This window comes from Trichomonascus vanleenenianus (assembly GCF_965637985.1).
Source record: "Trichomonascus vanleenenianus strain CLIB 3782 genome assembly, contig: TRVA0_007S, whole genome shotgun sequence".
NCBI lineage: Eukaryota > Fungi > Ascomycota > Dipodascomycetes > Dipodascales > Trichomonascaceae > Blastobotrys > Blastobotrys vanleenenianus.
Genome location: NW_027481880.1, coordinates 332,741 through 359,733, shown reverse-complemented (window position 1 = coordinate 359,733; position 26,993 = coordinate 332,741). Strand labels below are relative to the sequence as shown.

The following is a 26,993-nucleotide window of genomic DNA, read 5'->3' as shown; positions in this document are numbered from 1 at the left end:
GTACCTCACATACGACCAGGGTATAGTGGAGATTGCACCAGTCATTATCCCTTGGCACGGATAGATATTTCCCTGTAGTTTTACGGCTAAATCATTAAAGGACAACGGATGACATCGGCGATGGCTGAGGGTGTAGAGGCTGGGGTTGAGGCCTTGACGATTGAAGAAAAGGTAACCCCAGAAGCGACAAGCATAGACAAGAGCGAAAATGACAGCTCGGGTACAGAAGCGACAGAACAAGAGTCACCAGAGGAATGTGAAGTGCTATCAGAGGAGAACATACCACTAGAGAAAGATGAAGTCAGTGAGGAATTGAAAGACGATCAAACAAGCGATAAATCGAAAGACGACCAAGCCAGTAACGAATTAAAAGATACGACATTAGAAGAGAACCAACCTGTCGAGCTGAATGAGGAGCGACTTGAATTGAAGGAGGATCAAGTTGAATTGAATGAAGATCAACCTGAATCGAAAGAGGATCAACTTGAATTGAAAGATCAACCTGAATTGAAAGATCAACCTGAACTGAAAGATCAGCCTGAATTGAAAGACCAACCTGAATTGAAAGATCAACCTGAACTGCAAGACCAACCTGAACTGAAAGACCAACCTGAACTGACAGACCAACCTGAACCGAAAGGGGACCTAGCTACTAATGAATCGAAAGATGAACAAAGCGAATTGGAATACGACGAAAATGACCAGCAAGAGAATGACATAACTGATGAAAGTGACAATGAAGCCTTCGCAAATGACGAAGATGAATTTGGAGAATTTGGAGATAAAAACGAAGAGTTTGATGATGACGACTTTGGCGACTTTGACGACGCTGAATTTGAACAAGCAGAGGAATTCGAAGAATTCGAGCAGCCCATTACTGAACCAAGCACGGCAGTGCCGGTAAAAGCATTGAACGAAACAGACTTTTCCAACTCTGCCAACCTCCAAGCGTCTGTGCTTGAGATTCTCCGAACAAACATCACAGACGACCTGGAAGCACTCTCGGACAATTCCAACACCCCGTCCGGCCCACCAAGCCCCAAAGCATATTTCTCAGAGCGCAGCGCGTCGCTATGGGATCAACTGGCCGTGATTTCCCCGCATATACACCCGCTAGACTGGAAACGAAGCGCGATTCGGCGTCTGCTGCTCATTTCGCTGGGAGTACCATTGGACCTGGACGAGATTCTGCCCAAAAAGAATACTAAACGGCTGATCCTGCCCATGGCCAAGCCATTGAACGAGGGTGACAAGGCCAAGAGCCCGGAGGCGGCTCAGTCGGCTGGTTCAACGACTTCAGCAGCCCGCCAGGACCAGCGAAGGTCTGCGGCTGAGGCTCTGTCGCAGGAAACGGAGGTTTCTCTGGCTAATTGGTACCAAGTGGCGCAGGTGTCTAAAGAGGCTCTGGATAACATGGACGAAGAGGAGCTCGGTGAGCACATGGCCAAGCTAAAGGACGCTCTTCAAGCGGCCGAAATGTTATTGACGCAGTGGACAGACCAGACCGAGGCCGCATCAAAAGATAAAGAAGCATTCGAAGGTGTTATTGAAAGTCTCGTTGATTATGCACAGCGATTAAGGCGCAAGAAGTAGTAATATCTTTTTTTTTGGTCTTAACTATACACATTTGGCATATAAATAATCGTCATTTACGTCATTAGGAAAAGTGGTACAAGTCCTTCCCGGAGAAGTCCATAGCGGAGTATCGTGTAATTAGAAGGTTAGTGTGGCCCAACAATGATGGTTTTGTCGGAAGAGCCAGATGCAATAAGACTATCGGTGAGTGCAATAGCGTTAGGAGAACCGCGGTGTCCAGCAAGTTTATGCAAAATTTGGCGACTATAAGCATCCCATACGATAACTGTGTTGTCTTCACTGCTTCCAGCAGCGATACGGTCGCCACGTGGTGTCCAACGAGCCTTGAGCAGATTCTGGTCTAATCCGTGTCGAGCACCGTCGAACTGCGTTAGAGCTCGCGAACCCGACGCAAACGGCTGGACATCCCACAGTCTAACCCAATTGTCCATGCCAAATGAAAGCAGCTTAGTGCCATCCGGAGATACCTGCAGCGACGTGACAGTTTCGGTATTATGGCCAGGAAGCTTGTACAAAGCCTCCCCCGTTTTCCGCGCGTCCCACGCATATATAGCCGAGTCAATGCCACTTGAGAAGTAGACAGACCCGTTATGACTCGCCGCAACTGCCAGGATGGGATACTGTGTTTCTATACAGTCAACCGCTTCTTTTTCCCGCGGGTCCCAAATACCAATGGACCCATCATCGCTGCCAGATACGATCAATTCGGTGCCCCGCTTGACTGTATCAATGGAATTGACAATTGCTTCGTGTCCCACGTGCTTTCTCGTTCTGCGGCTTGTTTCTGTGTCCCAGGTAGCAACCGTGTGGTCGCTGGAGCACGAATAGAGCCCGCGGCTGTCTCTTGACCAAACCAGATCCAAGACCGCTCCTTTATGGCCGTTGAGTATATCAATGTTTGCAAAGTTTGATGTCCCGTTCCAGAGGTAGATGGACTTGTCTGCTCCTCCGGAGGCCAGGATCTCGCCCTGGGGATCAAATGATACGGCCAACACTTCGCCGTGGTGGCCGCTCAGCTGGACAGCCGAGTTTACGGCAGAAGCTCCTCCATTCAGCTTGGCCAGTTGGCCTGCTGCTGGGCCATCCGTCTTCACGCGCTTAACGACCGACATTGAAGGGCTTATTGAGAAGATTGTCGTCGTTCGATGTCGGCGACATTTTCCCAAATTTTGATCTTTGCACAGCCGCATATGATTGTCGCCAAAAACGATGCGAATGCGACATAACAGTTCGTATTATCCGGTAAAATGACGGAAAAAAAAGTGGAATTACTCGCATTTTCGAGATAAAGTGATGGTCAAATTAAGATGGGTGGCAGTTCTATAATAGCAATTACCAAAATATCCATTGATTTCGCTTAGGATACTACACGGTATCCCAGGCACATAGACGTAATAAAGCTAACCGCCTGATAATTCATTCCACATATCAGTGGATACATGATTATTTTGTAGTTTGCATAAAGTGAATTAGTAATTCTGGGCTTTTAGTAACTGACCATTGTCTGTGTTCAATGACTATTCATCAGTTATGTCCATAGGTCCAATTGAACAAACTTCTCAATTAGGTAATAGTTCTCAATAAGCTCGCATTTCCTAGCACAGACCCCAGGAGAGATTGAAGGAGCGTTACACTCCTTTGCTTCAATTGACATGGGGGCCAGCCCCCAAACCCCCGTAGCTCTGCTTCGCAGAGTTCTCAATTAATTCTCAACGATTTCTAATTAATTGGCTGTTCTACACTTCGATAGCGGGAATAGTTAATAATATATAATATCGCACTATGGAAGGCTATAGTAACTCGGTTTTGGTTAAACAGTCTCGGTGGCATTCTCGTACTCGTCCAAACCGCCCAGTCGCATGTTCTCTGGCGGCTCAACCGATGGAATGAACTCAAGAACGATATAGAGAACACCAATGACTCCGATAATCGAACCAGCGATGATTCGAAGCACGTGATCGTGCAGGATAATAGTTCCAATGAACACATAGACTGTAATACAAAGTTAGCACGAAAAGCCACTCATTGCATACCCAAATAAACATACACAATCCTCTTCCAATAAATGAGAACAAGAAGGAGGCGTATCTTGACGCAATGGTAGGAACTCTAAACTCCATGGCCACAATGCCCAGGCCGAACAAAATCACATAGATCGCAATAATCGTCTATCAAATTTCCCAACGGTCAGTACTCAATTCGCTAAACCCGTTATAATCTTACCGATTGACTAAAATATTAACCCTCAGTTAGCCTTTTATCCATCCTTATCGCCGTCACACACAACTTACAAGGAGACTGGGAAGAACTGAGAGATGCCACCCAGAACTGAGAGCGCGCCAACAGCGAGGTTGACAATGCGGAACACATTGCTGAAATCCATGCCGGAAAGGTGGTCTAAAGCATTCATTTCTCCAGTTTTTGTTACCCTGCGGTCCGTATCTGAATAGGAGGTTTTGGGGTGAGGTGCACGGACGTCATATGTTGATGATAACGGGCCGCGCGAAGTGGCTGGTCGATCCCGCCCCCCCCCCCCCCCCCCCCAGTACTATCCATACTGCCGTAGCCGATTCATCCACAATGGGTACAACCCGAATTGAATACACTGGGGCTCTGCCCCCAGACCTCCGCATCAAACAGCTACAGCATTTCTTAAATATTCACATTATTTCTTCGGTTAGCTTAAGTAACTAGAAACTGAACAAACCCAGGTGTTAAAAATTGGGATAATTACATTTAGGCTTTTAGCTTCATTGATATCAACAGATTTATTTGTAGTAGATTTGCGAACGCAGAGGTCTGGTTGTTTAACAGGGGGTTTGGGGGCAGAGCCCCCAACTACGGGAGCTCGAGGGCTGGCCCTCGAATACGCTCCATCCCCCAGGAATGGGGGGACTGGTCCCCCCAAACCCCCCTGTGGCTCCGCTACGCGGAGAATTCCTACAGAGTTCAATTGATCTCCGCGAAGGGTTACAAGCCTCGCTGGCGTGCCTGAGGGACTGTAACAAAGCTTTGTTACGCTGTTGCAAACTGTAATGAATCTGTTGGGAGGGCTCCGTAACGGGGGGTTTGGGGGCAGAGCCCCCAGCTACGGGAGCTCGAGGGCTGGCCCTCGAAAACCTTTTGCAGAGCCGTAACCAGAATTTCGCGTGACGATGCAATTGGTCTAAAATAGTTGGACCATGGTGGTAATCAGTTGAGCAGGGAGGTATAGCCATATCATATGTATAAACTACGAGTAGTGCAGAAGTATATAAATGAAAAGAGACAATTTTCAAAGCAGACACACCAAGTAGTAACAAGTTAAAAATAAAACGATATTCAGCAATGGGGCAATTGCGTCTATTCATCCTTCTTCTCAGCCGACTCGGCAGCACCGTCGCCCTCACCGGCGGCAGCACCAGCAGAAGCAGCGTTAGAATCAGCAGCGCTGTCCTCTGGCACGGCCTCGGCCATGTCGCCAGTCCACAAGGTAAGGTTGTCCTTGAGGAGCTGCATGATGAGTGTCGAGTCCTTGTAGCTCTCTTCTGACAGCGAGTCGAGCTCGGCAATAGCGTCGTCAAAGGCGAGCTTGGCAAGGTGGCACGCGTGGTCTGGCGAGTTGAGGATCTCGTAGTAGAAGACGGAGAAGTTGAGCGCCAACCCGAGTCGGATTGGGTGAGTTGGCGGCAGCTCCACGTTGGCAATCTCCGAAGCAGCCTTGTAAGCCTCGAGCGAAGCGTCGGCGGCCTCCTGTCGCTGCGAGTCCGTGGCGAACTCGGCCAGGTATCGGTGGTAATCGCCCTTCATCTTGTAGTAGAAGACCTTGGACTCGCCAGACTGCGCGGTTGGAATGAGGTGCTTGGAGAGAACCTCGAGAATGTCCTCGCAGATCTTCTGGAGCTCCGTCTCGATCTTCTTTCGGTACTCCTTGATGAGACCCACCTGGACGTCGTTGCCTTTGCTCTCCTCCTTCTGTTCAATGGAAGACACAATTCGCCACGACGCTCTTCGAGCGCCAATGACGTTCTTGTAAGCGACAGACAAGAGGTTTCGCTCCTCGACAGTGAGTTCCTCGCCGAGAGCAGTGACAGCCTTCATGCTCTCGACCATCTCCTCGTATCGCTCAGCCTGCTCGGCGAGCTTGGCAAGATAGACAGAGTCTTCACGACTAGTGGTAGAAGTGGACATGTTAATTCCTGTGTTGTGAAATCCTACTCGGTTAGCTCTTCGGTAATTCTTCCCGGGTGCAATTGGTGTGTTCGCACGGGTAATCACTGGGGCTGGGCTAATAATCACGCGCCGGTCTCCATTTTAATTATTTGTCGCGTCACAGGCCTGTTTCGCCCATTTAGACATTTGCAGTTGATTTGTCTTCACAAGGCCACCATCCCCCCTCAGGCTGCATACTTGAGCAAAGTAGCCTTGTAGAGCCATTCCGAGGCCCAAACGACGCGCCAAAAAGAACTCTAACACAATGCCAAAGTTCAATCAGCTCATACACGCAACTTTTCAAAATAATTTCCTTCCTGGCTTTAGATAAAACGCCCCTCAAAGGAAAACCCGCTACCCCGTAACTATTCTCCTCTACGCGCACACATGGTGCTCCAACAAAAAACACACACACACACCGACCCAATTGCACCCTCAATTCCTACTATTCGGGGGGTCCCCAGCTACTTACACTTCGCGTCAAAAAATAAAACTATTCGGACTTTGCTAGACCGCAAACACAAATGAAAGTGAGGTGGTGGATTTCGGTGGGTGGGAGGAAAGGGAAAACAAGGTGTCCCTGCTGCGGTTGTTTTGTTGTTGTCACACTTCGCCACACGTCTCCGCTTTTGCGCTATAGAGCATTACTTAACTTAACAGTAGCAAACTTAACGCGCGCGCGGCGCGCCACCCCCGTCCTGCCGGGCTTGCCCTATTCAGGGGTTCACTCGATCGATCCCGTACGGGAGGGAGGGCAGGGGGAGAGAGCGATTCGTAGCCTCAATTGGTGCGATTGGTCTGGTCCCCCTTATTTGCCACCAAAGGGCGAAAAAATGCAAAGCAAAGGAGGCTATTTTTTTTTTTACTGCGGCTGCGGCGGAGGGGGAGCCTGGGGAGCCTGTTGTGGTGATTGTGTCTGCGGCTGCCTGTGAAAGACACGCGGGGGTCGAATCATCTGGCCTCCCGTTGCAGCGTCGAAAACCAGGGTGCGCCCCAACACCGCTCCTGTCGCAGCCATTATGCTCGCTCCCGTAGTGACAGTAGAGTTGGCCGGTGGTGTGGGCAGCGGCGGGATCTTGTTGAGCGCGCTGATGAGCATCTCGCGTTCGCGGAAGAAGCTTGTCTTGAGCCGCGTCGGGATGATGACCCGTCGTTCCAGCGGCGTGGGGATCGATCTGATAACCCCCTGCATGACCTGGTCGAACTCTTCGTCTTCGGTCAGTGGTTTCTCGTTCTCGCCTAGCTGATTGTCGAGCGACTGCTGTTGCCTTGTCGACAATTGAGCCATTTTGAGCTGGTTGCGCTTCTGGTATGCCTGGAGAAGCACGTCGTAGGGCTGGCTACGCCCTGGTACTGCTCGCTTCGCACCCATGGAGTGTGTCTTACAGGTCAATGACCGGGCGCACAGGGCTCCATTGGGCAATGGCACGCCGCACTGCTTTTCCACGTCTACTGGGCCCTTATCGCGTGGCTTGGGAGGTGCCTTGGGCTTCTTGGGCTTCTTCTCTTTCTTCACCCCAGCGCTAGACGGCTTGGGCGTGCCGGGTAGTGCCTTTTTCCGCGGTCGGCCTACGGGCGCTGGGGGCCCATCGGGGTTTTTTCTTTTACGTCCTCTCTTTGTAGGTGTCGTCGACACATCTGTCGACGATGCTGATGCTGATGCTGGCTGGCTGACTAGCTTTGGCATCACTAATCAGTATGAGCTTTTTTTTTGGATTTCGCTAGTTGATTAATAGCGGCCTCGTTATCTCATCAATCTCTCCTTCACGTAATTTTTCCAACTATCTCCTCTCTATATAACTGGCCCCGTCCTCATGTGGCGTGTATACTAGTGATTTCCTCTCTGAGAGGAACAAAAATAAAGACAATGCCTCTCTCGTGTTGGATAGAAACTCCCTAGTGTGCCTGACCGCGTCTATCGGCGTCCTATTCAATGGGGTGCTCCGTATATGACACCCTGTGCACACGCCTGGACCCTTATCGCGCGATAAATATTGTATCGTTTGATATGATCACAGCTCGTGTTTTTCTTAATTATCAAGTTGAGGGCGGCGCCCCCCTTTACTCCCTATCTCGTGGCTTCTATTATGGTTGGGAATGCGGCGCGCCCCACATCACCATAACTTCTGGGGTCATGATTGTTGATGGCACACGCTTACCTGGTAGTACCTGGGGGGACCAGTCCCCCCAGACCCCCCTGGGGCTCCGCTGCGCGGAGTACATTTGCAATTGGGTTTACATTTAGTGCCTGGAGTAACTAATTGAACTAGACCCTTTTCTGGTAATATCATTAGCTCTCATTGAAGCTCGTAGACAAAGTTACTGGATGTACCACCTTGGAACCCTTAAAAAACTACCTACAGTCGTTTAGATTTCTATAATGCCTTTTGCCGTGATGCAAGTAGAAGGAGCGCCAAGTTGCTCGTAGCACATTATAATGGCATTGGCGATCCAGTAATTCTGCGCCCGTGCTATGACATCGCAATTAAAATTTGCCTATCCAATGAAAGCACCGTGAAGACCATTAGAATGCTGGACAGTTCAATTCAGAATACTCTAATACTGGTAATATCCAATTACTTTTCACTTGGCCTTGTTTGATTTGATTGGGCATCAAGACAGTATTTTTTTATATTATGAGAAGTCTCAGTGAAATGGGTACATACCGATAATAATAATTTTAGATATACACTGAATTAACACGATATTACCAGGTATAAATTTGAGCCCAGCAATAAACTTCGAAAACCAACAACCTGTCCGAGGTTTGAAACGTCAATGGCTGTGCCTACTCGGTAATTGAATTTTTTTGGGTGCCTTGAGTGCTAATGCGTTACCCTAGAGTAGATTTGCCAAGATATTTTCATATCACTACAATTAAAATTGTTGACAAGAAAAAAAATTGTGTCAGCGCTATAAAACTTCGCCATTCCAGAGCACTTCGTCAAGTTGTAGCACTTATCTCACATGAATGTGAGCCAAATCACTTACTAGGATAAGCTACCGTTGCATTACAACGACTTTCATCTTCCAAAATTTTATTTGACCATAAATCCAGATTAAGACAAACTCGAAAAAAAAAATGGTAGGTTAACATGCAAGAAGGTACGTTTTCTTTCTATGTCCTCCATGCCGTAATGGACCTATAGAGAGGATAGCTATTGTCAGTGCGATCGGTCTTCTGATGACGAAAACCTAATTTATATGGCACTTTTCCTGACATTTTAGCAAATCTATCCAGCTCTATGCTACGTGTGCTAAGTTTCGTATGAAGAAGGGGAAGATTCTACTCATGGCGTTCCACTGCAGCTGCGGTGAAGAAGTCGATAATGGCTGCTACGCAATCAAACAATGCAAGAGCTGTGCAGAGTTACAGTAGTGCTCCAATGGGGTTTCAGCATGTTCCAGCATGGAAGAACTTTCCTCCTCTCGGTACTTCGGTGTCAGAGTGGTTTAAAATCACCTGTTGCTGCAAGTAGTAGGGAAAAGTAGTTACACCCAAGTCGCAGGATCCAGTGCCTAAAAGGGGCCCAGGATGTCCTCGAAAAGCGGCCACACCCATGAACCCATGAAGCGGCAGCAGCAACAGCAGCCCGTTGTTAAAACGGGTTCAGGACGGCTTCGAAAGTCGCGAACTCTTCTGCCGCAGTCTCATGCTAAAAAAGGTCTAAAAAGGCCTAGAAAATCAGCTATTACCGGTAGTTATACCGGAGTCGGATATAATATTGACAATAGTAGCAGTACGAAACGCAATGGCCGGAAGCGAGTACACCAAGGACAGGCTATGTCCGAGAATCTACAGCCGCAGCGCAAGCGGAGCCGAATTGCTCAGACTGCAGGGGTAATTCCCTTAGTAGAAGCAGAAGAAGCAATTGAAGAATCAGAAACAGAAGCAGGAGAAGAGGAAGGGCAGCAACAACAAGAAGAGGAGGAGTTCAATGTAGCTGCTGATAACAGCACTGCGGATGATGGTGTGGGTCAAAGCAGAAAAGTAGAGCCCGCATTTTCTGAAATGTGTATTGAGAAAATCTTAGCATCAATCAATACACTCGCAGCGGAACAATCATTCAGGCACATTGAGCTTCAACAAGATATTAGAAAGTTGGAAGAACGGACTGCCAAGGTGGAAGGACAGGCCCACAATGGTACTGGTAGTCATCCACTCGGTGGGTACGAATACCAGCAGCAGCTACAGCAGCAGCTGAATAACTACCATCCACAAATCACACCGCAATTGCAACGACAGACATTAGCAGCTCTAGCACTACCATCATCATCACAATTGTTATCGCAGCCAAACCAATTGGCAGATAATCAGGTCAATCTGAGCGGATGGGGTGTAGCAGCAACACCAACAGCAGCAGCACCAACAGCAGCAGCAGCAGTACCACCAGCACCAGCACCACCAGCAGAAGCACCAACAGCAGAGGCACCAACAGCAGAGGCACCAACAGGAGCAGCACCAACAACACCAGAAGCAGCAGCAGCACCATCATCATCATCATCACTATTGTTATCGCAGCCAAATCAATTGGTCGATAATCAGTTCAAACTGAGCAGACGGCATGCGGACCCTTCACGTACATTTAAGATGGACAAAAGATACACCGCCAACCTCAAACTGGCATGCATTGAGTGGTTTCATGGAATTAATGGAAAGCCTTCAGTCATTCAGATGGAAGCGGAGTACGGATCGGCATGGCGGGAAAAAGCTGCTGATGCGCAGTGGTTCTACCAGCGCAAGGTTATCATGGATGAGATTGTTTGGGTTGTTAAACAGGGTGGTAGTGATATTGAATTTGTTGTGGAGTGTACTAAAAGAACGATTGGGAATGGAGTTGGATTGAACGAACTATCAGGAATGATCCAAGATTTCAAGAAGCGTACGAATGGAGGGCATTTACTTGAATTATTATTCGGGTGCATGCGGACGATACACAAGGTTCGTTGACTCTCTATCCCCAGATTGACCGAAGGGGCCTCCGGCGAAAGCAATCCACTGATTCCCGAGGCAGTTACATTGCAGGACGCTTTTATAGAACTCTTTATAAGTTGTTATTGTCAATAATATGACCTACTGAGTTGTCCATGTGCCGGGTACTACTTCAAATGGCAGTGCTAATTCTATATATATATACACACGAACTGCAAAGTTTTATCTTTCGTGTTTAGTATCGTATTCGATCGTTACTGGTCCATCATTCACCAATGCAACATCCATCATGGCTCCGAACACACCATCGCCAATCTTCTTACCGGTAAGCTCCCCAATTCGAGCCAGCACCTTATCGTAGATAGCCTGAGCTTCCTGGCCCTTAGCAGCGCTATGGAAATCAGGCTTGGTGCCCTTTTTCACTTTTGCAAAGAGAGTGAACTGCGAAACGCAAATGATATCGCCGTCAACATCCATGACGCTTCTTCTCCATTGCTGGCTCCCGTCTTCGTTTGGCCATAGCCTTAGCTTGGTCACTTTGTTGGCGAATTTCTCAATATCTGCTTCGGTATCTTCATGTCCGACACCAACTAGCACTAAAAGCCCTCTACCTATTCTATAATAAGTAAAAGAGAAGTTAGCAAACATTTGTCTTCATTCAGAGTGTTAAGCAACAAAAACTACATACGATGATACGACTTGTGAATCCACAGTAACAGAAGCACTTTTCACTCTTTGAATGACGGCCCTCATCTTTCCTTTCGCAAATCAGTGCGTGTGCGTTGATAGAAGATATACAGATCAAGACTGTAAATGAGTAATTTTTCAAATCAGGGGTATAATCACGTGACGCTGGCTAAGATTGTTATTTAAAAAACTGAATATGACCGTGGAAATCAATTGATTATGAGCTACACTCAAATAGCATTTAGCGCAATTGAGACGGCCTGATTGGAGTGGAACCGACGGCACAGCGAATTTAGCCTGCATATGGTAAATAACTACAGGCAAAATACCTACCCACGGCTAGTGACCGACCACTAGTAAACCTTTGCTATCAATATGAAGGGAAGTATAGCAGCATCTTTAAAAAAACTTAATAATTGAAAAGAATTGAGGCCATATAGAAAGCTAAGTTGAACTGATTGGACTGCATTCTTTAGAATAATGCCACTATGCCCCGCGTAATACCTGCGCGTGCATTCGCGAATCGTATAATCCAATGAAATAACGTATCTAATTAACCAACTGTCTATATCGGCCGACTAGTGTAGTGAACAAGTCGCAAAATGCGGAAAGGCAGCTGCTTCAACACGTAGAGCCCTAGAAAAAAATCTCTGCACCACATGTATATACCTTACGATTTTGGCATGCACCCCGGGGAGGCATGCACTGGTCGCAGCCGGCTGAGGACGGTGATGTAGCCATGACACGGTTATTGCAGTCGGCCGACATATGGCTATGCAAGAAGCGAGTCTTTGTCAATGCCTGCAGGCGGTATGCATGAAAAAGCGCGGAGAGAGTGGCAACAATATTCTGGCCAAAACGAGTGGATATAAAGCTCCCCCCAGATATCGCTCCATCTCATAATTCTCTTCATTCCCATAGATCATAGACACCTCATTGAGCCTCACCAGCGGAGTTCCGACCAGCCTATCAGAAGCCGTTGTTCCTCTCCACTGTATAAAACACACGCTTGCCCACTCACTGCTACTACTACACTTGAAAGCACAAGACTATTTAAACAATGATCTCCAGCATTGCACGACGAGCTATTCTTTCCAAGCCAGCATTCAACATGGGTGCTGTGCGAGCTTATACTGAGGGTGCCACTGGCGCCCCACGACCAGAACAAGGCGGTTCTGATGCGTTCAACGTAAGTTTTTGCCCGGGAATTAAGACAAGAGAAAGAGGGAGTTAACATGTTGGTAGAAACGAGAGCGAGCCCAGGAGGACTACTATGTCCGACAGCATGAGGCTGAGAAGCTCAAGGCCCTGCGAGAGGAATTGCAGAAGGCCAAGGAGGAGCGACAGAAGTCTGACGACAACATTGAGAAGTTGAATAAGGAGATGTAAGTACACACGCTGTTAGGGGGGTTTTTGATGGTTAGCTAACTGGTGATGCTTCTAGTGACCAACTCAAGAACGGCAATTAAGACGTATAGCGACTCGCCTGAGCTTATAAGTTTGTAATGTAACTGAAATATCATTAATTGAGAATCATTAACAAAAGCGTCTCTATCTATCTTTATCTCCCTTTTTAAACCATACATCTAATGCATCTACGCGTCCATCTGGTAGTCGTTATCAATGGCCATCTGCTCCGGCTGGACAGACTGGGACTCGGCCTGCTTGACAACCTCGTCAAAGTTGATCTTGCTTGGCTGCACCTCCAGGAAGTTAATACCGTGCATCTTCTTGTTTCGTCGGAAGTTGAGCAGCTCGTTGATGGTTGGATCGGTGATCTCGTACTTAGAGTGGACCCATGGTGGTGGGGCAGACTTGGAGCCGCCCGTCAGTCGCATGACCTCGGAGGAGCCATTGGCCGACTGTGAGGCCGGAATAAGAACAATGGTAGTCATTTCTCGAGCAATGTTGACTGGGGATGCATTTTTCTTAATCTCCTTGTTGGACGGAGTGCCCTTGGCAAAAACATCCAGCGGGATGAACTGGGCGGTCTTGATCTCATGCGGGACGAAGATGTGGTGCTGGACAATCTCAGAAAGACCCAGCTTGGCAGTGTTGAACTCAGACTTGTCCTCAGCAATGTAGGACAGCTTGAATGGGTACACCGAAGTCAAGGCAGCAGACTTGGACAGCAGGTTTCGCGCAGCGTTCACCTTGAGGCCATAAGTGATGGAGTAGTCTCGCGAGTAGATGGTCGGGGCAGCAATAACGTCGTTTGGACCAATGAAGTCCTTGCTTCGGATGATGCCTCGCTTGCCGTCAGTAGCGGCCATTCGAATGTCCACAAGCCACGCCTCGCCCGCCTCCACGGCGAAATCGTCCTGGAAGTCCGTCGACAGCGAGTTCTCCTCGGATTGTACAACGGCTCCCTGGATTCGGGACAGCTCTCGAGCCTCTTCCTTCTGTTCATCCCACACATAACCCTTGAAGTCATTCTCGTTCACAACATGCGACTGGCCCGCCAAGAACCGTCGCACCCGTCGCACTCTGCTCCCTGGGGCAACCTTGACTCGGAAAATAGATGCAATCTTTTCAACCAGCGCCCGGATCTTCTGGCCGGTGATCTGACCCCCAGCAGCCGCAATTGGCACGTCTGGACTCAGAACAACACTCAGCAGAGAGATAACCGCCTCAGTAGCAATATATGCTGCACAAACTGCATCAGCATCAGTCCCCTGCAGCGGGAAGATCTCCTCGGCCGGGTTCTGGTCCTGCTCAGTGTCTCTAATTACGACGGTATGTGAAGCCTGGGCAGTGTAACCGTTAATATGGACACCCAAGCTGATCTTGACAATGTCGCCGACCTTAAGATAGCCACCCTGGAACGTATCATCCTCCTCTGGCGCAACGTTGCTCGCAAAGTTGGCTCGCTCGATCTGCACTGGCAAGGCAATACCCTTCTCCTCAACCTGCTTCTTGAAAGCCGTCGAAGTCGCTCTCAGCAGGAACTTGTCACCGATTCGGCATATTTCGCCAATCGATCTCTCGTCATTGTTGGTAGAAACCAGCGTCGACACCAGTAACAGCGCTGTCTGGGCGATCTGGCCCGCCAATCGGTACTGTTCAAGGACAGACTCGGTCAGTCTGTTCTTATCATTAAGCAGAACCTTCTGCTCGGCACTCAGCTCTAGTTCCATGCCGCTCATGACAGTTTTTTTTTTATTTGTGAGTCTAATCCGTTAGTGATAAGCAGGGGAGCTTGATGAGCCGCTCAAAAAAATTTATCAATTTTTGTCAAAACGCGCGGCGATCTGAGACATGAGGCACGTGACTTCTAAAATACGCCGCACAGATATGCGGCTCAATCTCCCCGACCTGCCACGCCCGTCTTTCTTACACGGCTAGGACTAATTAGCATACACGAGAAAAAATTCGCTGCGTAATAATATAATTTAAGCCTCAATTGCAGAATGAACGTAGGAGAGCCGATTACATTATCAGTTACATAATCTGAGACAAGTGCCTGTAATTGTGAGACGAATTTTGGACTTAGCCGGTACAGTACTAAAAGTCGACCGTTCTAGTACCACCGCGGTAGGAGAGAAGCGATATATGTGTGGAGAAAGTCACTCGGGATGCTGCTGGAGGATTTGCCTAGTGAGATATTGATAGATGTCATATCGCACCTGTCGTCTGAAGATATACTCAACAATGTTTCGCTAGCCAGTAGGCGCCTGTACGAAGTGTCGAGAGATCAAATGCTGTGGAAGAACCGGTGTATGCCGTCTTACAGCGCAATAGGGTTTTCGCCAGAACGAATTGAGTCGATCAAGGACTACCGAAAGGATTACATTCGACAACTTTTTATAGATAGCAAGGTGCGCGAATTATTACTCGACGATGATGATAGTGCCGTCGTTATGATTCCTAACTACGGCGTCCGAGCCAAGGTCCAGATTAAAAGGACAATTAACGAGATACAACAGGCATACGAACGTGCTTGTCTAGGATCGGCCGAGGAAGGGGAGGCGATCCACAGCCTGACTAAAGTATTCTATGCTATGGAAATGTTGGAGGGCCTTAATTCGTGGCCAACAAAATGATTCATTTAATCATACTCCACGGTTTGCACGGGCTGCTGGAGCATTTGCAACGCAAGCCCGAGAGCCCACGAAAGACCATATCCATCTACTTGTTTGGCGATGGTGACATGACGATAGAGAGGGATTCCGTACCCGTAATGGAGCATGGAGAACATGTATGCAAGGTCAAGACACCATTCGGGCCTGTCAACAAGTTCAAACACCGTATCATCGTCGAACTCCTGCCAATAGTCTGCTCCTTTGCACACCTTTTCCGTCAGTAGCTGGAGCTCGACCAGAGGAAACGACTGGGCCATGTTCAAGGGCGAGATCCGGTCGTAGAAGTATGACACGATGTATATGTCCTCGTTAGAGAAAGTTTCCGATAGTGAAGGCTGGTACACTCCATTGAACCCACAGAATCCATCATGACACTCCTTGTCCAAGTTGAGTGATTTTTTGGCGTATTCAATGCACTCGCTGGGTTGGGCCCTGTCAGGACCCATCATTGATAGGCGTATGAGATGCTCAATGTCCAATGCATCAGATATATCCACCTCAACAGTCCGATTTAGACCGACTGATACACATGGATTCAGCAGTACCTGGCCCTGGTGCACGTGCATCTCGCTAGTGAGCTTGTCTCTGCTAATTGCCTCCTCGGTGATTATGCGATGAATGTTCTTCCGTGCCTCCATGAGCCCGTACCCAAGATGCGAGTGCTGGTAGAGCACATGAGTCTGGTTGCCAAACCGAAATTGGTACATGTGGTCTGCCTGGCCCAACGCTCTCCTGGCCACGCTTTCAGGATACACCGCGAGGTTCGGCTCAAACACAATCTGTGTGGAGGCTCCGCCCAGGTCAAACACGGCAGCCGTCCTGCCTCCTGTAGATGCAATATTTTGATTGAGGTTGCCCAGCAGATAATTGACAGTTGTCCACGCATAAACACCTTCGTGCTTGCCGTCGAGAATGCCGACCATGTCGCCGTCGACGACGAACGGGCTCGATTTTCGGAGTCTTGAGTACACTGCTTCCATGATCCGGCTGCCCTGGCTATCTTTAAGCAGCCTAAGCCCAGCGGTTGCTTGAACCGCAATTGGCGTGGAGCTATGGTATTGCTCAGGCACCGCTTTTATGGCGGTCTCGATCAGCGGGTCCAAGCTCCTAGCGGCCTCCTGAGGCGACTCGGCATAGCTCGAGAGCCCCGGAATTACATAGTCAAAAGTCTCCGAGACGAGCTCTGGGTTATCGGATTCGTGGCTGAACTCGTATATGTGGACTCGAGACCCAGCGGACCCGGCATCTATGACGAGAACGTACCTTACATCTTTGGTGTCCTCCTCATTCCTAGTGATGACCGCCCACAGGGCCGCTACCACTATGACTACAAAGCACAGTAACCGTACAATGCCCGCCATCAGCGTCTTCTATGAGGACCCACAGTAATTTCTCCTCTGGCCAGGTCAACCATTTTATGAGTCTATTTTTCCTAAGAGTGCTTGCATGTAATTATGGCGAATGGTACAGCCGTGCGCGGCTAATTTGAGTAGTTCGTCATGCCGATCAGGAGGTACCTCCCTCGCCGGGTGGATTGATTGGTTTTGTACTTCGCTTGTCCAATGGCAGGGTTCAATTCCTAGGGAGAAGGGAGTTACCATGGGTTTCCATGTAGCAGGGGTGTTTTCCCCCGGTTTGGAAGTTCCGTTATTAATCTATTTCCGATTGTTGCGATCATAAAGTCAAGACCTCTTCGTAGGAATACAACATGCATATAGCTCTACTTTCCTATAATATAGACTGAAATCAATCTGTGAGAACGGATAGTCGATAGATGTAAGAATTACAATGCAAAAGAAAATAGTCATATGGCACAGAAAACAAAACTGCATGCTAAAGATCATCATCAGAGAAGTAATAAGTACTGGATCGCGGCTCTTCGGCCGGCTCCTCCTTGGCGGACAAGGAGGCTGGCGATAGCCGCTCAATTTCATCGTCACTGTGCTCTGGAGACGAGACCATCTCCGGGATGTAACTAGCCGGTATTTCATCATCGTCATCGTCGTCATCGTCGACAACTGTTGTCACAATGCTTTTATCATTATCTTTTGATCTTGTACCAGGTTCCTCAATGGAAAAGTCCCCTTCATCGCCTAATTCGTCGTCGCTAGAAAGGTGTACAGTCGAGTTGCGGGACTGGCCATCCCCAAAGTATGCCATGCCATAGGGATCCGACTCTCGGAGGATCTCTAATGCCCTGTTATAGCTGCATTTGTTCTCCCGGCGAATTACTCTTGCCATGATCTCCGGGTATATGACGAGTCTGAGGACGAGAAAACTCGTTGCAAATTTGCCAAGCCACTTCTCTGACATTCTAATTTTGTCAACCATTGTGTCAACGGAGCTTGGTAGTGTGTCCAATATCAGCGCAAATCCTGCCTGCCCATAGTAGCCCAATGGAGGGAACTCCAAGTCTGCCATGACCAGTCTCGGCCGTTTTGAAGACTGCGAAAGCTTTTGTGCCGAATCACGGAACACATGTTTCTCTTTCCGCAGCAAGATATGCTTGATCTCGGGGACAATTGACTTGGAAACCTCTACAATCAGCCGCTCGTTGAGCTTTTCCGGGTACCCCTGTTTCCTTCCTTCCTTTATTATCTCCTCTTTGGACTTGCGTTTTGATCTGGCATCCTCGTCTATTTGCTCCAGCATGGCATCAAAGTCCTCATCCCCATGCTCTTCTAGCAGCTGGTTGGACTGCTCTCTAAAATGATCCAAGGCGGATTGTTCAGAGGCTAGCTTGTCGCGAAACTTCTTCGTTTTGGACTTTCTCTCTTCCTCTTTTTTACGGCGTTGAAGCTCTCGCTCATTTTCTTCTTCTGCGGCCTTGCGGCGTCTTTCCTCCTCGGTGTCTTTGTAGGGCTGGCTGTGGGCCCTTCGGTAGGTCTGCTTGACCCGTGGACCACCGCCATTTATCACAGAACGGCCCCCATTCATTGCTCAACTCTCGAGACGCGTGTATATTTAACTTTTAATTACATGATTACCGTATCCCGCGTCGCAGGTTCCATTCTCATATTTACACTGGCCGGACTGAAGTATACACATTTGAGACCTTACTCCTTGGTGTTTTACGCCAGGAACTTGGTACATTCGATGGGCTACCCCTGAGATTGTTATTTTGTTGTTATAGTATCAATTGCATTGGCTGGAGTCAGATTATCTATCCTTCCCTTTTTTTCGCAAAGCAGAGTCATGGGGGAATGGAGGGGCTGGACCCCGACCACGACACCCGTTGGAGTATTTAGGGCTCTCAAGCCCTCACCGGTAATAGTATACATGACATATATATGCCAATACTCATTCAATTAGTATCATCTTCGCCAATTCTAACTATTCGCGTTCTAAACTAAACAGATTTACTCGCAGTAATACTCAGCACGATAAATATTCCAGTCCGGCAACGAGGGGGGGCAATCTTGCCACTACAAATTTTTCCCGCATCTAAAAAAGACAACCACTTCCCCCCAGCGACACCCGACGAGGAAAACAGTCGATAGTAAAGACGTACCTGAACCGTCTAGTTACGATTAGGTACTAATACAGGATACATCCTCGTATATTCCGATAGCATCCAGAGTTTTTTTTTGAAATTTTTTTATACTTACCTGTCTTTTAATTGAAAAGAGATAGAAAATACCGACAGTTCCGTTCCCCAGTGTGTGGCCAGTCATCGTATTTTTGTAAGGGGACAGAAGAGAGGCTCTCGATCGTAAGCTGTAAATCGCGTAAAGAAAAGGGAAAAGGTGTATTTTTTTCCCCATTTTTGAAGGCCTAGTATTCGTTCTTTAATCATAGTACTACATTTTTCAAAATGTCGAATCCAATTGATGAGTTCGTGGCGTCGCTGCAGGCGTTGTTGAACGTTAAACCGCCAGGCGTGTCGGGTTCCAAAATCAGGAAGCTCACGGAGATTGCCATGCGGAACGTCCAGTCGGAGTCGGTGCTCATTCAGAAGCTGTACACGCACTTCAAGAAGACCCCTGCGTCCCATAAGCTCGGTGCTATTTACGCCGTGGATGCGGTCGTGCGAGGGTACCAGGATGAAGCCAAAAAGGCCGGGCAGGAAATCGGGCCGGATGCGCCAGAAGGCACTGCTGCGGCTGCTGTGTACAGAGTCTCAGAGCTATTCGAGACGTTGATGGCCGACATCTTTGCCAATCCAATTCCAGCTGAACAGAAGGTAAGTGGTCAGTTTTTGGAAGATTCGAATTGTACTAACAAGCTGCTACAGGAGAAAATTAGGAAGCTCGTTGACATCTGGGAAAGAGCGGAGACTTTTGACCATGCCAAGCTTGAGGCAGTTCGTGAGAAGTACTTCCAGCCTGAGAAGTCTACTACTCCTTCCGGAGAACCCCCTAGTCATGCCATTGAGGCGTTTGAGGCTGCCAAGGAGGAAGCTAAGAATAACAAGAGTGCTGGCAGTGGAGCTGCTGCTGTCCCAGACACTGCATCGATCCTACAGGCGCTGGCCAGCATTGCTAAACAGAAGCCTGCCGATGGTCAATCCAGTACTCCTCCTCCTCCACCGTCGCTAGCACTGGGTGGTGCCCAGCTCCCTCAGCCGCCATTCCCTTCTAATAGTGGTCCGAATGGCAGCAGCAGCAACACTAACGCACCAAATATCATGCAGTATCTGAGCTCAATGAACCAGAACCAGGGAGCTCCAACTTCTGCGGCTGCTGTAACGGGCCAGCCATGGAATCTCGGCGGCCAGGCGGCACCACCACCGCCACCGATTGATCCACGAGGAAGAGACCATCGTGGGGGAGACTACAGAGGAGGCGAGAGACGACGATCACAGTCCCCTGGGAGACGCCCAAGCTATTCTCCAGGTGGCCGCCGGGGCTCTGCCAGGGACCGTTCGAGAAGCCCTCCTCGGCGAAGATATGACTCTCCTCCAACTAACAGCATGATGAGCCCGCCGCTACAAGAAGGCCAGTACGGAGAGAGAAATGTTAGCTATGACAATTCCCTTCCACCTGGCACGGTCCGGGTGCTAAGCAGAACGCTCTTTATTGGCGGCGTTCCTCCATTCATGACTGAAGAGGAGCTTGCCAACGTATTCAAACCCTTCGCGAGGGTCCAGAGCATGGTATTCCACAAGGAAAAGAAGCATGCGTTTGTAAAGGTGTTCACTCGTAAGGACGCTGAGTATGCCAAAGAAAGGTTTGAGGAGATGAGCAGAAATGGCTCGCTGACCTTGCGGGCCCGATGGGGTGTTGGCTTTGGCCCTCGAGACTGTAGTGATTACCAGACCGGTGTTAGCATAATTCCAATTGCTAGACTGACTGATGCTGACAGACGATGGATCGTGAGTGCCGAGTACGGCGGCACCGGCGGACGGCCGCTTGTACCTGGTATTGTGATTGAAGAGCCGGATATTGAGATTGGCTCTGGCGTTTCCTCCAAGGCTATTAGTCGACGAATGCCAACCAATAGCTCCAGGAATGGCCCTCGTTCCTCGAGAGGGGACAGCCACCACAGCGGTGGTGAGCGTGAGCGCCATCGGTACAACAGCCATTCTTCTGACTACCGAAAGAACTCCAACGCTCCAAGCTCCATTCCTCCTGAGCTTGCTAGTCTGATTAGCGGTATTAGCAACAAAACGCAGCACCAGCCATCGCAGTCACCGCCACCACAGCACGACAATGGTAACTTCATGCCCAACTTCCAGCAGAATAGCGGTGCGGGCCAGATGCCTAGCTTCCCCCCTCCCCCTAACCAGAGTGGACAAATGCCGAACTTCCCATTCCCTCCACAGATGGCTGCTTTCCTTCAGCAACACCAGCAGCAACAGAATCAGCAACCTCCACAGTGATAATGACTTGTATAATATTGAATTGATACGCCAGTCTTCCGGCTCTATCCAGCATCAATAAGGTTTCGGTAAAATGTAGTAGTGTGTGCGATTTATATATATATAGCTTATTTGATTTGAATGTTTAATGTATTATGGCTAAATGAAAGCGCTGCTAGATGAGCTGCTAATAATTGTATTTCTGTACGTTTCCGAAGGCAACCATAGCAAAGACTGCTGGCTATGGAGAACGCGGATGGTGTGCAGAGACTACTACCGAGTGGCCTCGAGTCTCATATGGAAGAAGGTCGAGTTCCACCATTATCAACGGAATAGCGGGGTTGCTGCAATGCGGGAATCTGCCTACCTAGAATTCGTCGAGGATACCCAAGAAGAGAGATCTGCTGACCCTCTGTACAACATTCTACGGTGGAAATTGCGAGAGGATAAAGTTGCTGAAGATGAGTTTGTCAGGGACGCTATAAGGGCCGTAATCCGGCATAATATCGACGAACGCTTTGAAGTAGCACACAACCTTAGTGAGGCTATCTGTTGTAAAAAAGAGAGATACCCAACAGCTGCGGCAGTTCAGCTGCGGCGGTCATTAATGCGATTGATTGGAAAGGATGCAGGAGCTAACAACCAGCTACTCCGAGAAGTCGTCGCATCTTTAAGGACGCCGTTTACTGGGAAGAGCTCTGTCTTACCCCAAGGGTTTTATAACACTACTGTCACTCCTAAGAATGCCAGGCAAAGCCTTGCTATTATTGCGGTTAATAGACACCGCATAAAGGAGCTGGAGATTAGGCTTCACCAGTGGAGAGACGACATTTGTCACGAAGTGAGCCAGCAGCTCATGGTAGGTTGCGAGTTTGAGAGAACCTACATTTACTTCCATGCCATGTTTGAAGAACGGTTTATCCAATTTGTTGAGTTCCTTCGTACAATGAGACTGCTGAGGACGGGGCAATTGCGGATTCAAGCCACACTGCCGCAAAGTCTAGAGAGTTTCTACTCTACGGAACTTTTTGCTGAATTTAATGGGCTGAACCGAGTTAACTTCTTTGACGTGCGAGTCGGCTCTCGAGAAGAATACCCTAATAACCCACCTGGGTTATTACTCGGCCCTTCATTGCGCTCATTTGACCTTAAACTCTCACAAATAGTGTACCCTGGATGGATTGCCGAGTTTCTGCAGTCCAGCCCGACTCTTTCACATTTTGGGCTCGAAGTTTACGGCATTGACTTTAGCAATTACGACATCCTTACCTTGCCCGACAATATCAAGCATTTCACCATGAAACGACACCCTTCGCTGGAGGTCGAGGGGGTTACGTGGGGAATAATCTACGGCTCAGCAGTTACCTGCCTGGAGGTTCTCGGGACAGCTACGCTTTTCTACATTACATTTCAGTTTCCTAAACTTGAGAGGTTGGTGGTCGATGATGACAAATACGAGTTCCACTGCGTCAGCAGTCCATCGCTTGACCAGACCTGCCACTTTATAAAGCAGCTTCAGCATTTGGTCTGCTATTCAGTCTCCCCTGATCTAACCGCCAACATACTATCAAATTGCTGCCCGAGCCAATCACTCACGCTGCAAGGCGTTAAGTATTTTTCACCTGCTGGCTGCACCAGGGGATTTCTTAGTCTATCGAGTTTCCAGCAGATAGCTGAGATCAAGCCTCTCCCGCCAAAAGTATTACTGGACCCTGGTGCGTATATGAACCACGCGAAGACATGGACCATTGCGTGTTTTTTTCTCAACAATCCCTGTGTAAAGAGGCTATTTCTTCCGTACGAGTTCTTCAAACTGTCTCCTGAGTGTACTTTTCATCCGTTGACGGTTGAGGTTGCGGATAGAAGGAGCACAAGGTCGTTTCCATTTGGCGAAATATACGCTACTACATTCTTTAGAGCAAATAGAGTACTAAATAGAAGACTGCGACGCTACATAATTTCAATTGACCACCCACACAGGCACCAGGCACACATGCCGAGTATAAATCTAAACGTGCCTCTTAAACATGGAAGATAATAGTTACCACTTCAGCAAATCATGAATTATAAAAAAATTATCTCTTTTTAATACATATAAACAATTATTCATAAACATCTGTTATATCATTCCGGTAATTGGCTTGTTAGCACGGGATTCCTTCTACTCTGTACCTGGTACAGTGGTACAGTACCGTTAAGGTCCACTAATGCCGTGCGTGCGCGGCGACATCGAAAATCATTCGGTGATGGGTACTAACCGAGCACACTCACTACGCGATCGATAAGGACACTCTTTTATTGCTAATTTGGCTTAATAAAAAGAATTTAACATAGACTGTTATGTCGCATAATCGAGACAGCCGGAGGAGGGACCGGCCAATTGCTCTCCAAGCATCAGTAAACAGTGACTCGGCGGCAGAGTACTTCAGCACATACCGTGCGACTACGTACCGGGACCTTTACGTCAGCGGCCAGAACATTAAGAATGTCGAATGGAATTGCTTAGGAAATCGCATCGCTTGTTCGCAGAATGACCGGAACATTCGAATATGGACAGCCGATAGGCCAGAACTGAAGACGTCACTAGAGATCAGAAACGCCCATATCAGCCCCATTGAGAGCATATGCTGGCACCCGGTGTTCTACGACCGACTTGCCTCGGCCTCAGCCAGTGAGCGGTTCATAAACATATGGGAGGTCAAGACCAGAAAGGTCCTTCAGCGGATAGACATTGTAAACGAGCCCGCGGATCTGGTCAAGGTCCGATTCTCGCGGGACGGGGAGTATATTGCTGCTGTGTTTAAAGACAATCGCATACAGATATACCGCCTGAGCGACGGACAGCTTTCTCACGAGATTATCGAGTCGAATACTAACATATGCGATGTTTCTTGGTCCAACTCGTCTAGTTATATTGCGTACTCTTCAGAAGATGGAAGCATCAGCCTTGTACAGTTAGGAGAGTCGCCTGAGCCTGCTCAGGTAGTGAACACAATTCGTGGCCACCGATCAGCTGTCAGCTGTCTTGAGTTTGACCCCCGGGGAGTTTATCTAGCTACCGGATCTAATGAAGGAGTTGTGTGCTTGTGGGATCTGTCGACTTGGATCTGCGTTCGAAGCTTCGCCAAGTCGGATAATGCTATTTCATCTATTAGTTTCAGCCACGATGGTGCGTTTATTGCCATTGCGTCTGAAAACAACCAGCCCATTATCATTGCAGACACAGAGACAGGAGAATACCCGCATGTTTTCAATCGAACGAACTATGCGCCGAAACCAGTTGTGTCCTGGAGCCCGGTTATCTACAGCCTAGCAGGATCGGGAGACCCATATGGCATGTGTGTGTGGTCGCGCTAAAAGCACCTGGCTTCTTTCTTAGATTATAGCTATCTGCAGATCCCCAAAGGTATGTGCTTCGCGGAGTTTTTTTAACTGTACATGGTGCTATTTAGCTATTTACAAACGGGAAACTATTTATGTAATTATTGGTTGCTGAGAACTGGCTCGAGCACCTTATAGTACTTCGGGGCGAACTTGTCACCCAGCTCTTCCTTGGTGAGCCATGCAAAATCAACCTTCTTGTCCTGCGGCGTGAACTGGCCGTGAATGATGTGGCTCTTGACAAAGAAGTCTCTGGCAGGGTCTCGACGGAACATCGCCGCAGGCGTGTTGGACACTGTCCAGGTATGCATGTTTGGCCCGCCCAGCTCTCGCAGCCCTCGTTCCGCGGCAATGTGCAGCGGCTCCTTGGCCAACAGGTCGAATGTTGGGAAAGCCCATTCGTTTTCTTTCTTAATTGCCAGGTAGAGAGTCCTGTCGAGTTGTCTGATTAGTGATTTAGTGTCGTTCTTTTCATCGGCCTCGGTCTTTCGCGAGTTTGGAGCAATCGGTCGCGTGAAAGAGCTCTCGCTACCTTCGTCACCGCCTTCTTTTGGCACGACAATCTCCTGCTTGAATCGTCGCTCTCGATTGAACTTGATATCAGGCAAACCCTGCTCGTAGATCACGCCTGGGTGCCTGACCACTGGACCCCGCTGGTGCGCAACAAAACGTCGCTCCGACAGAGAACCTTTCTTGTAATAGAAGTATTGTGGGAAGGTCCACATGAGCCGTCGCTCCAGCTCATCCTGATATTTGTAGTAGGCCTTTTCAAAGTCGGTCAGATCTGGGGTCACAATTGGGCGTCGCGACAGGATGAGGCCGGCATAGACGTTCTCTGGAGCCGCCTTTGGGGTTGGCGGAGGCTGCTCAGTAACGGAAACGCTCTCGGTAGCATACCCTCGAACCGCCCGGATCGCTCCAGACTGTCGTAACAGCGTCCTTCGAATCATTTTCTATAGGTAAAACTGCGGCCAAAGGTCGGTTCGTCGCTTCTCTTTCCGAAGTTTTGAATAATTTTTTACCCAACCGGAAAAAAACTTAACTACTTGACTTTGAAAAATTACTTAACCAAAATCTCAGCCGTACGTTTTATTAATCGATGACTTCTATGTTACCTGTACTTGGATAGCTGTAAGGCATTTCGGGGTGCGTTAATCCGTATAGTACCCTAGTTCAGCTATTTATTAGATGGAGGCATTATGGAACGATCTGGAATGACTTCGAATGAGTCAAGAGCAGTATTACCAGTAGGCAATTCAATCAGTCTGTATTACGGTAGATAGGAAATTTGACGTGTTAATTTGAAATGTATTTTATATTTTTGGTCCTTTATCAATTTACTTCCCCGGAGCCGAGCTAGAGGGCGTGTAGCTGGCCCGAGGTATATTGAAAGAGAGGGCGTTGACACTTCCCCTTGCTTGTCGTGCCATTTATGCTACCACAGGACACTAAATACAACACACAAAAGCTTGCCCCCGAAAGAAGGCTGCTATAGCCCAGAGATAAGTCATAGATGCTGCACCTTCGGAGCTACTCAGTGCTATTAAAGATTGGGGTTCTCTTTGGCATACTCATTATCGTCCTCCTATATTATGGCAGGAGATGAAAGGAAGTTGCTTAGAGCCAGCAATTATTGTTATACCACCGTTTATCAATATAGCGATCCACAAATGATGAAGAATGCTTACACAGTTTTTATATGCTATTAAAAGAATAATTCAATTTAAGCAAGTTAGTTCCTAGCTACGAAAAATTGGTTAATTGGTCAATCGCTCAGTAAGGTTAATACCATAGGTCAACATAGAGATCCACAGACCAAGATTAATGACCACGGAGATACCGTGCAACTTGCCAAACTGCTTGTTGAGCTTCTTCATGGTCTCGCTGGCAGTTGGATCCTTGTGCGACTTGCCCTCTGCCTCGACCTGCTCGTTTCGAGCGACAATGAGCTTATTGGACTTTGGACCGAGGACAAGGCTGTTGACAAGCCCCGAGAAAAAGGCAATTGCCAGCGTCGTCTTGGCCGTGCAGTCGAGAGGAGTTGGCGACGACACGTAGAGGAATGCCGCAGCAATTGTCTGGAAGGCAAAGTACGGTGGGAAGATCTTGTGCTGCAACATGGAGAACTCCTTATATGGCAGTACTCGGTAGGCCATGAGGCCGGAAAAGAACGACTGGTACGTAGTCGCGCCGAACATTAGCGAGTACGCCAGGACATGGTACGGAGCAATGGTTCCCAGGGTAGAAATTAAGCCCATCTTGTTCAATACTTCTAGGTTGAAATATACGGTAAAGAAGTTTATGTCGAAATTGTTGTGACGAT

General features: G+C 48.4%; 16 protein-coding genes across 16 annotated transcripts; 6 read left to right on the top strand and 10 right to left on the bottom strand.

Moving 5' to 3' along the window:
- Positions 1-108: 108 nt before the first annotated feature.
- Positions 109-1,593, top strand: TRVA0_007S03576 (uncharacterized protein; the record flags this gene model as incomplete). Its single annotated transcript, XM_076683325.1, has 1 exon — positions 109-1,593. One exon carries the CDS (start codon positions 109-111, stop codon positions 1,591-1,593), a length of 1,485 nt encoding a protein of 494 aa, XP_076542569.1.
- A 128-nt stretch (positions 1,594-1,721) lies between these two features.
- TRVA0_007S03554 (WD40 repeat domain-containing protein) lies at positions 1,722-2,708 on the bottom strand (the record flags this gene model as incomplete). The annotated part of the gene is made up of 1 exon (XM_076683324.1): positions 1,722-2,708. One exon carries the CDS (start codon positions 2,706-2,708, stop codon positions 1,722-1,724), a length of 987 nt encoding a protein of 328 aa, XP_076542568.1.
- Positions 2,709-3,406: 698 nt separating this feature from the next.
- Positions 3,407-3,979, bottom strand: TVP15 (Tvp15p; the record flags this gene model as incomplete). Its single annotated transcript, XM_076683323.1, has 4 exons — positions 3,407-3,588; positions 3,644-3,764; positions 3,820-3,826; positions 3,888-3,979. 4 exons carry the CDS (start codon positions 3,977-3,979, stop codon positions 3,407-3,409), a joined length of 402 nt encoding a protein of 133 aa, XP_076542567.1.
- Positions 3,980-4,938: 959 nt separating this feature from the next.
- BMH1 (protein Bmh1p) lies at positions 4,939-6,343 on the bottom strand (the record flags this gene model as incomplete). Its single annotated transcript, XM_076683322.1, has 2 exons — positions 6,260-6,343; positions 4,939-5,789 (listed from the first exon to the last, which is right to left on the bottom strand). The coding sequence occupies exon 2, from the start codon at positions 5,764-5,766 to the stop codon at positions 4,939-4,941; it is 828 nt and encodes a 275-aa protein (XP_076542566.1). The 5' UTR covers positions 5,767-5,789; positions 6,260-6,343.
- Positions 6,344-6,649: 306 nt separating this feature from the next.
- TRVA0_007S03488 (SCA7 domain-containing protein) lies at positions 6,650-7,474 on the bottom strand (the record flags this gene model as incomplete). The annotated part of the gene is made up of 1 exon (XM_076683321.1): positions 6,650-7,474. The coding sequence occupies one exon, from the start codon at positions 7,472-7,474 to the stop codon at positions 6,650-6,652; it is 825 nt and encodes a 274-aa protein (XP_076542565.1).
- A 1,848-nt stretch (positions 7,475-9,322) lies between these two features.
- TRVA0_007S03466 (transcription activator GCR1-like domain-containing protein) lies at positions 9,323-10,738 on the top strand (the record flags this gene model as incomplete). Its single annotated transcript, XM_076683320.1, has 1 exon — positions 9,323-10,738. One exon carries the CDS (start codon positions 9,323-9,325, stop codon positions 10,736-10,738), a length of 1,416 nt encoding a protein of 471 aa, XP_076542564.1.
- Positions 10,739-10,942: 204 nt separating this feature from the next.
- On the bottom strand, positions 10,943-11,473 carry DTD1 (D-tyrosyl-tRNA(Tyr) deacylase; the record flags this gene model as incomplete). The annotated part of the gene is made up of 2 exons (XM_076683319.1): positions 10,943-11,336; positions 11,409-11,473. 2 exons carry the CDS (start codon positions 11,471-11,473, stop codon positions 10,943-10,945), a joined length of 459 nt encoding a protein of 152 aa, XP_076542563.1.
- Positions 11,474-12,467: 994 nt separating this feature from the next.
- On the top strand, positions 12,468-12,876 carry INH1 (F(1)-ATPase inhibitor IF(1), mitochondrial; the record flags this gene model as incomplete). The annotated part of the gene is made up of 3 exons (XM_076683318.1): positions 12,468-12,596; positions 12,653-12,792; positions 12,852-12,876. The coding sequence occupies 3 exons, from the start codon at positions 12,468-12,470 to the stop codon at positions 12,874-12,876; spliced, it is 294 nt and encodes a 97-aa protein (XP_076542562.1).
- A 126-nt stretch (positions 12,877-13,002) lies between these two features.
- ARX1 (putative hydrolase) lies at positions 13,003-14,553 on the bottom strand (the record flags this gene model as incomplete). Its single annotated transcript, XM_076683317.1, has 1 exon — positions 13,003-14,553. One exon carries the CDS (start codon positions 14,551-14,553, stop codon positions 13,003-13,005), a length of 1,551 nt encoding a protein of 516 aa, XP_076542561.1.
- Positions 14,554-15,455: 902 nt separating this feature from the next.
- GDA1 (guanosine-diphosphatase) lies at positions 15,456-16,850 on the bottom strand (the record flags this gene model as incomplete). The annotated part of the gene is made up of 1 exon (XM_076683316.1): positions 15,456-16,850. One exon carries the CDS (start codon positions 16,848-16,850, stop codon positions 15,456-15,458), a length of 1,395 nt encoding a protein of 464 aa, XP_076542560.1.
- Positions 16,851-17,322: 472 nt separating this feature from the next.
- TRVA0_007S03356 (uncharacterized protein) lies at positions 17,323-18,426 on the bottom strand (the record flags this gene model as incomplete). The annotated part of the gene is made up of 1 exon (XM_076683315.1): positions 17,323-18,426. One exon carries the CDS (start codon positions 18,424-18,426, stop codon positions 17,323-17,325), a length of 1,104 nt encoding a protein of 367 aa, XP_076542559.1.
- An 877-nt stretch (positions 18,427-19,303) lies between these two features.
- On the top strand, positions 19,304-21,310 carry NRD1 (Nrd1 complex RNA-binding subunit; the record flags this gene model as incomplete). The annotated part of the gene is made up of 2 exons (XM_076683314.1): positions 19,304-19,672; positions 19,724-21,310. 2 exons carry the CDS (start codon positions 19,304-19,306, stop codon positions 21,308-21,310), a joined length of 1,956 nt encoding a protein of 651 aa, XP_076542558.1.
- A 142-nt stretch (positions 21,311-21,452) lies between these two features.
- Positions 21,453-23,327, top strand: TRVA0_007S03312 (uncharacterized protein; the record flags this gene model as incomplete). Its single annotated transcript, XM_076683313.1, has 1 exon — positions 21,453-23,327. One exon carries the CDS (start codon positions 21,453-21,455, stop codon positions 23,325-23,327), a length of 1,875 nt encoding a protein of 624 aa, XP_076542557.1.
- A 302-nt stretch (positions 23,328-23,629) lies between these two features.
- On the top strand, positions 23,630-24,646 carry TEX1 (Tex1p; the record flags this gene model as incomplete). Its single annotated transcript, XM_076683312.1, has 1 exon — positions 23,630-24,646. One exon carries the CDS (start codon positions 23,630-23,632, stop codon positions 24,644-24,646), a length of 1,017 nt encoding a protein of 338 aa, XP_076542556.1.
- Positions 24,647-24,771: 125 nt separating this feature from the next.
- Positions 24,772-25,620, bottom strand: MRPL17 (mitochondrial 54S ribosomal protein mL46 MRPL17; the record flags this gene model as incomplete). The annotated part of the gene is made up of 1 exon (XM_076683311.1): positions 24,772-25,620. One exon carries the CDS (start codon positions 25,618-25,620, stop codon positions 24,772-24,774), a length of 849 nt encoding a protein of 282 aa, XP_076542555.1.
- An 807-nt stretch (positions 25,621-26,427) lies between these two features.
- TMH18 (Tmh18p) lies at positions 26,428-26,928 on the bottom strand (the record flags this gene model as incomplete). Its single annotated transcript, XM_076683310.1, has 1 exon — positions 26,428-26,928. One exon carries the CDS (start codon positions 26,926-26,928, stop codon positions 26,428-26,430), a length of 501 nt encoding a protein of 166 aa, XP_076542554.1.
- Between the last annotated feature and the right edge of the window lie 65 nt (positions 26,929-26,993).